This window comes from Electrona antarctica, assembly GCF_951216825.1.
Source record: "Electrona antarctica genome assembly, contig: scaffold_235, whole genome shotgun sequence".
Taxonomy (NCBI): Eukaryota; Metazoa; Chordata; class Actinopteri; order Myctophiformes; family Myctophidae; genus Electrona; species Electrona antarctica.
Genome location: NW_027637197.1, coordinates 203363 through 211155, shown reverse-complemented (window position 1 = coordinate 211155; position 7793 = coordinate 203363). Strand labels below are relative to the sequence as shown.

General features: G+C 46.1%; 1 protein-coding gene across 1 annotated transcript in view; it reads left to right on the top strand.

Moving 5' to 3' along the window:
• Positions 1-1361: 1361 nt before the first annotated feature.
• The window catches only part of apc2 (APC regulator of WNT signaling pathway 2), a gene marked incomplete at both ends in the record, with an annotated part of 41665 nt that continues 35233 nt past the window's right edge, over positions 1362-7793 (top strand). Inside the window, 4 exons of the mRNA XM_079531912.1 lie at positions 1362-2135; positions 2358-2450; positions 3058-3250; positions 4930-5169. Coding sequence (XP_079388038.1) covers positions 1362-2135; positions 2358-2450; positions 3058-3250; positions 4930-5169 — 1300 coding nt within the window. The remainder of the gene's footprint in view (positions 2136-2357; positions 2451-3057; positions 3251-4929; positions 5170-7793) is intronic.

Sequence of the window (7793 nt, the reverse complement as noted above, 5' to 3'; positions counted from 1 at the left end):
TCAGCTAGGTCGGGAGGTAACAGGGGGTGCATCAGCTAGGTCAGGAGGTAACGCGGGTGCATCAGCTAGGTCGGGAGGTAACGGGGGTGCATGGCCAAAAAGGTTTGGCCATGATAGCTGGTAGGTTTGGCCATAGTGCAGCTGCTCTACACGATGGTCACATATTTCAGCAGGTCACCAATCTCACACACACACACACACGTTTCCATGGTGATGGGATGGATGTGGGGGGGGCTTTGATATATGATCCCCCAGGAGTTGGGATGAAGCCAGTTCATTCATTAATATGCAAATGAAGCTGTCTGTCTGTCGTCTCCCTCTCTCCCTCCCTCTCTCCCTCTCCCTCCATCTCCCTCTCTCTCTCTCTCTCCCTCCCTCTCTCCCTCCCTCTCTCCCTCTCTCCCTCTCTCCCTCTCCCTCTCCCTCTCCCTCCCTCTCTCCCTCCCTCTCTCCCTCTCCTCTCTCCCTCTCCCTCCCTCTCTCCCTCCCTTTCTCCCTCTCTCCCTCTCCTCTCTCCCTCTCTCTCTCTCTCTCTTCCCCTCCCTCCCCCCCCCCCCCCCCCCCCCCCCCCCGTGGTCCAGTGGGTACATCCCGTTGCATCAGATGTAGGTCACAGTGTGTTCTCTTCAGGGATGGGACGGACGCCATTAAATGTTAACGTTCCTTAATCTGACCCAATTAACATCATATCCCTTAGCAATGTATAAATGTTTACAATTTACAATTTAGGCATTTATCAGACGCTCTTAATCCAGAGCGACTTACATTAAGCAAGAACAAAAAGCATGGCAATACATCACATACATACAAAGTAGTTATCAAGAAACATGCGTAAGCTAAGAACGTAACAGTGAATTTTCTATATAATGAAATTATACATGTACTTTTGCATTAATAATTGTAGTTTAATCCATTTTGGGCGGGAACCCCTTTTGGTGTTTTAATAATGATGTTATACTTTAGCTGTTGAAAAATAGCAGATCTACAAGCTCATAGCTTGTAGGTCTATTTTTGAAAAATCGTGAAAATGTGGCGGAAATCTTTATATATTCTTTCAGAGCGAATGTTTTTAACTCAAATCTTTGCTTCTTGGGGGGGTCCCTGGATATTTTCAGATGGGGCTCGGCGGGCCAATTACATATATTCTTGGGGGTCCTTGACATGAAAATGTATGAGAACCACTGATATAGAAACATGGATTTTTCTCAAGAAAACTTTTAGGATTTAGAAGACATTTATTTTTTAGAATCGGTCTCAGGTCTAAATTGGTTAATGACTCTGCTCCTCTAAATAAATAAACTCTTTGATTTTATTTAATTCTCCAACTTGAACGGTCCCTGGAGGGAACATCATGTGTTGAGATGGAGGTTCAACCTGAACGGTCCCTGGAGGGAACAACATGTGTTGAGATGGAGGTTCAACCTGAACGGTCCCTGGAGGGAACATCATGTGTTGAGATGGAGGTTCAACCTGAACGGTCCCTGGAGGGAACATCATGTGTTGAGATGGAGGTTCAACCTGAACGGTCCCTGGAGGGAACATCATGTGTTGAGATGGAGGTTCAACCTGAACGGTCCCTGGAGGGAACATCATGTGTTGAGATGGAGGTTCAACCTGAACGGTCCCTGGAGGGAACAACATGTGTTGAGATGGAGGTTCAACCTGAACGGTCCCTGGAGGGAACATCATGTGTTGAGATGGAGGTTCAACCTGAACGGTCCCTGGAGGGAACATCATGTGTTGAGATGGAGGTTCAACCTGAACGGTCCCTGGAGGGAACATCATGTGTTGAGATGGAGGTTCAACCTGAACGGTCCCTGGAGGGAACATCATGTGTTGAGATGGAGGTTCAACCTGAACGGTCCCTGGAGGGAACATCATGTGTTGAGATGGAGGTTCAACCTGAACGGTCCCTGGAGGGAACATCATGTGTTGAGATGGAGGTTCAACCTGAACGGTCCCTGGAGGGAACATCATGTGTTGAGATGGAGGTTCAACCTGAACGGTCCCTGGAGGGAACATCATGTGTTGAGATGGAGGTTCAACCTGAACGGTCCCTGGAGGGAACATCATGTGTTGAGATGGAGGTTCAACCTGAACGGTCCCTGGAGGGAACATCATGTGTTGAGATGGAGGTTCAAACACACAGGCTGTCCATTTTGGGTTTCCTTGACATGAAGAACTTTTAGAACTACTGGTATAGAAACATACGTTTTTCAGAAGAATGATTTAGAACGCACGCACGCACGCACGCACGCACGCACGCACGCACGCACGCACGCACGCACGCACGCACGCACTTTGAGGACCTCTGGACATTAAAGCCATCTGTGCACCTGTTTTTCCGTCTCTATTAGATCTCTGCTGCTGCCACGCCATCTGGTGGCGACTCTGAGAATGCATCCTCTGCTGCCACTGGCCTGGAGAATGCAGGAGATGGAGGGAGCAAGGTACGCACACACACACACACACACACGCACACACACACACACACGCACACACGTGCGCACACACACACAGAGCCTGGGAACCAGACAAATCTACACGTTCCAAAAAACGTATGAATCGTTTTTATTTGAGAAAAATCTATATTTAATGCTAGTCAACGGACCAGAATTGGCCCCGCGCTGCAATACCAAATTCGGCCACTATGTCCATTTCGCCTCAGGGTTTCCTCCGAGTGCCATATATACTCTAAGGGTGTTACATAGTATTGTGTCCCCCTCCAGGTGGAGATGGTGTTACATAGTATTGTGTCTCCCTCCAGGTGGAGATGGTGTTACATAGTATTGTGTCCCTCTGCCTCCAGGTGGAGATGGTGTTACATAGTATTGTGTCCCCCTGCCTCCAGGTAGAGATGGTGTTACATAGTATTGTGTCTCCCTGCCTCCAGGTGGAGATGGTGTTACATAGTATTGTGTCCCCCTGCCTCCAGGTGGAGATGGTGTTACATAGTATTGTGTCCCCCTCCAGGTGGAGATGGTGTTACATAGTATTGTGTCCCCCTGCCTCCAGGTGGAGATGGTGTTACATAGTATTGTGTCCCCCTGCCTCCAGGTGGAGATGGTGTTCTGGCTCCTGTCCATGCTGGCCAACAGGGACAAGGAGGACATGTCCCGCACCCTCCTGGCCATGTCCAGCTCTCAGGACAGCTGTCTGGCCATGCGCAAGTCTGGCTGCGTGCCGCTGCTGGTGCAGATCCTACACGAGGCTCCGGGGGGCGCCAACGGAGAGACCGGCGGAGGAACGGGTACAGTAGGCTATAATGCTATATCATGATCGCATGATTGCAAATATTATTTCAGATCGGACTCGTTTTCCAGACGTCTGTTTTAATTAATCTGTTGAAAAATAACGTCAAAAGTTTATTTACAATAAGCAGTGGTGGAAGGAGTACTCTTTCTGTCAAATTACCACAATGTATAAATACAGTAAACGTTCTGTATTCAAATAAATTAAAGTTTGAATTTACAGTTCACTAATTGACATGTATTCTATACAAATATACCATTTTATACAAGTAAGACGCGCGAACGCGGGAAGCGAACGCAGCTCGTAAATTGCAATATCAACAATTAGAATAAATTACGTACTTTTTTAAGGTTTTTTTTGTTTAAGATTTTGTTTAACTTTTTTCTTTTTAACTTTTTTTTTAAACTTTTTTTTTAAGTTAAGTTTTTTTTTTAAGTTAAGTTGTGTGTGTGTGTGTGTGTGTGTGTGTGTGTGTGTGTGTGTGTGTGTGTGTGTGTGTGTGTGTGTGTGTGTGTGTGTGTGTGTGTGTGTGTGTGTGTGTGTGTGTGTGTGTGCGTGTGTGTGTGTGTGTGTGTGTTTTTGTGTGTGATACAGCTGCGCCCTCTGGTGGTGGGCGGGTGGTGTTACTGCGTGACACACACACACACAGACACACAGACATGATCTGCTGGGTCTCATAGTAAATGCTCACTGCGTTCGCAAAAATTGGATGTGACAACAGTGTTAATATTTCATTTAGTTTTAGTTAATCTCTTGAATAAAATAAGATTCAGTTCAACTTCTAGTCATGTTTAATCATGTGAAATGTTGTACTTTTATTTTAGTCTAGTTTTGGTCGACTAAATAGTAAAAAGAAAAGAAACGGGGTGTGACACCCTGCATGCACAAGCATTTTACACTAGTTTTCTCCTTAGCTCGAAAACATTGAGAATTGAGAACTAATACGTTATGCCTAATAGCTCTTTTGCCATTTATTTTTTCCCAATTAAAAAAAAAAAAAAAAAAAAAAAAACGTTTTAAAATAGTGAAAATAGCCAATCTACATCGACACTTTGTGAGATCGTAGATCGGCTATTTTAACTCTTAATCCGCCGCCATTAATTAATAGCGTACTGCCAGGGTTTTATCGTGCGTAACACTTTCTTTGAAGAGCCAAATATCCGTAATCGCATGTTACAGTGACAAACTGCTGTGTGTGGTGTCTTGACTGGTTGTTGTTGTCTCGGTCGGTGGTGAAAAACCCGACCGCGAGTATCACAGCGCCTGCTACAGGCCGTTGAAAACCCTTGTTTTCACCAGAAACGGCCCCTCAATGTCGTTTCTGAGATACAGGGCTTTGAATGCAGGGCTTAGAATGGAAGTGGTAACGATACGATCGGATTAAAACATGGATTAAATAATACAAGCCCTGGAAAACGAGAGTCTGGTGTTTGGTGGGCTAGGGTACTAATTTAACCCTCCGTGTTCCTCGTTTCTGCCGGACTCCGTGTTAACTAGTTTAAAACGTTTTTAAAAAAAAAATCCTAATAAGTTTAGGTGCCGCACCAGATAAGACCCTGTGTTGTTGTTGTGTGACAAATACAGGTTGATTGACTGATTGACTGACTGACTGACTGACTGACTGACTGACTGACTGACTGACTGACTGACTGACGTATTGAACGTCGCCCCCTGCAGGCTCGTCGGGGGGCTGCAGCCGCGAGGCCAAGTCCCGCGCCAGCGCGGCGCTCCACAACATCGTGTATGCCCAGGCGGACGAGGGTCCGGGCCGCCGCGAGATGAGGGTCCTTCACCTCCTGGAGCAGATCAGGAGCCACTGTGACAGCGGCTGGGACTGGATGGAGACCCAGGCCCAGAACCACAGCTCTGATGCTGCTGATGGGACCACCACGGGACAGCCCGGGACCACCACCACCGGTCAGTTTGATTGATTGATTGATGAATTGATTGATTGATTGATTGATGAATTTATTATCAGATTGGAGAATTACAGTACATTTCAAGCACAACTCAAGACAAAACTGATAACTGTGAGTGGACGACACCATAAAGCATTACACTTGTTTACAAGAGGGTCCACCTTGTTCAATTCATCATACGTACAATTATACTCTATGGCAAAACAAAATATACTCTATGGCAAAACAAAATATACTCTATGGCAAAACAAAAAATATTCATAGAGGTAAAAAAAAAGGAAAGAAACAAACATACATACAGTGAGGGGAGAAAGGGGGGGGGCGGTGGGGGGGGGATTCAGGTTTTACGGGGCCAGTTCCGTATTGCAGCCATCCGTAGGTGCCCTTTGAGAGCGGTTCTGAAGGAGTCAAGGGATTTGCATGTCTTAATGACTGTTGGTAGGGCGTTCCACATTTTGGTGGCATAGGAGCGAAAATAATTGAGTCCCTTGTTTGTGCCGAATCTGCGTTGCACATGGTTAGTTGCACTCCCTCTGGTGTTGTGGGTGTGGAAAGTAGGAAAGTAGCCTCGGAAACCCAGACGTTTTTATTTCCAGGGAGGAAAAAAAAGTCTGGGTCCGAGTCCACTTCAATGCGGCATACAGTAGCGCAAACATCGATCACTCTCTGCTGATTTCTGATCGTCTGCACCTTTGTTAAATTGACACACACACACACACACACACACACACACACACACACACACACACACACACACACACACACACACACACACACACACACACACACACACACACACACACACACACACACACACACACACACACACACACACTCCCCTCTCTCTCTGTCGCTCTAATTAATTAGTCTCATGTCGCGCAGCTGCGTCTAGTTTCTTCAGGCAGAACCTGCCGGGAGCTGGACCCCAGGCTAGTAGGAAAGTCAAAACGTTTCAAAGTTGTACCATTTGTCACACACGTTACCGCAGTGAAATTTGTTCTCCGCATTTGACCCATCTCTTGGAGCGGTGAGCTGCAGCCGTGCCGCGCTCGGGAATCATTTGATTTGTCGATTTGACCCCCTCCAATCCAACCTGTTGATGCTGAGTGCCAAGCAGGGAGGCATTGGGTCCCATTTTTACAGTCTTTGGTATGAGCCGGCCGGGGATCGAACCCCTGACCGGTGTCGGTGACAGTGCCCAGCTAGTGTCATCCTCCTTACTGCTATCTTCTCTGATACACTTGGTAATGCCCCGTACAGCTAGTGTCATCCTCCTTACTGCTATCTTCTCTGATACACTTGGTAATGCCCCGTACAGCTAGTGTCATCCTCCTTACTGCTATCTTCTCTGATACACTTGGTAATGCCCCGTACAGTGGCCAGCTAGTCTCATCCTCCTTACTGCTATCTTCTCTGATACACTTGGTAATGCCCCGTACAGCTAGTGTCATCCTCCTTACTGCTATCTTCTCTGATACACTTGGTAATGCCCCGTACAGTGGCCAGCTAGTCTCATCCTCCTTACAGCCATCTTCTCTGAACTACACCTTAGAAACACGCCCAAATACACACCCAAATGGCCATTGTCAGCCCAGGGAGTGTTTTCCGTGTAAAACAAAATCTTGCAATCAATTCAGAATCATGAACAAAAAAATTAAAAAAAAGGTTGACCCGTTTTTTCCTTTGCTTTGCCGATGGGTTCCCAGATTGCATTGCTTCTACTAGTAGAATGAAATGTTGTACATTTTGGTAAATGGTGCATTTATATAGCGCTTTTATCCAAGGTGTATACAGAGGTTGTGCATTCACCCATTCACACACACAATCACACACCTTTACATAGATTGTGCATTACATTCACCCATTCACACACACATTCACACACCTTTACATAGATTGTGCATTACATTCACCCATTCACACACACATTCACACACCTTTACATAGATTGTGCATTACATTCACCCATTCACACACACATTCACACACCTTTACATAGATTGTGCATTACATTCACCCATTCACACACACATTCACACACCTTTACACAGATTGTGCATTACATTCACCCATTCACACACACATTCACACACCTTTACATAGATTGTGCATTACATTCACCCATTCACACACACATTCACACACCTTTACATAGATTGTGCATTACATTCGCCCATTCACACACATTCACACACATTTACATAGATTGTGCATTACATTCACCCATTCACACACACATTCACACACCTTTACATAGATTGTGCATTACATTCGCCCATTCACACACACATTCACACACCTTTACATAGATTGTGCATTACATTCACCCATTCACACACACATTCACACACCTTTACATAGATTGTGTATTACATTCATCCATTCACACACACATTCACACACCGATGGTGGAGGAAACCATGCAAGGCACCAACCAGCACATCAGGAGCAATTTGGGGTTCAGAGTCTTGCTCAAGGACACTAACTCTGGGGGAGCCCACAGGGTTCAAACTGGCAACCTTGCGGTAAGCATCCGGCCACTCTACCCCTGATCCACCGCCACCCCCATTTTGCCTGCATATAGGTTGTTAATGGTAGCAGCTGTCACAAAGCTTCCCAAGG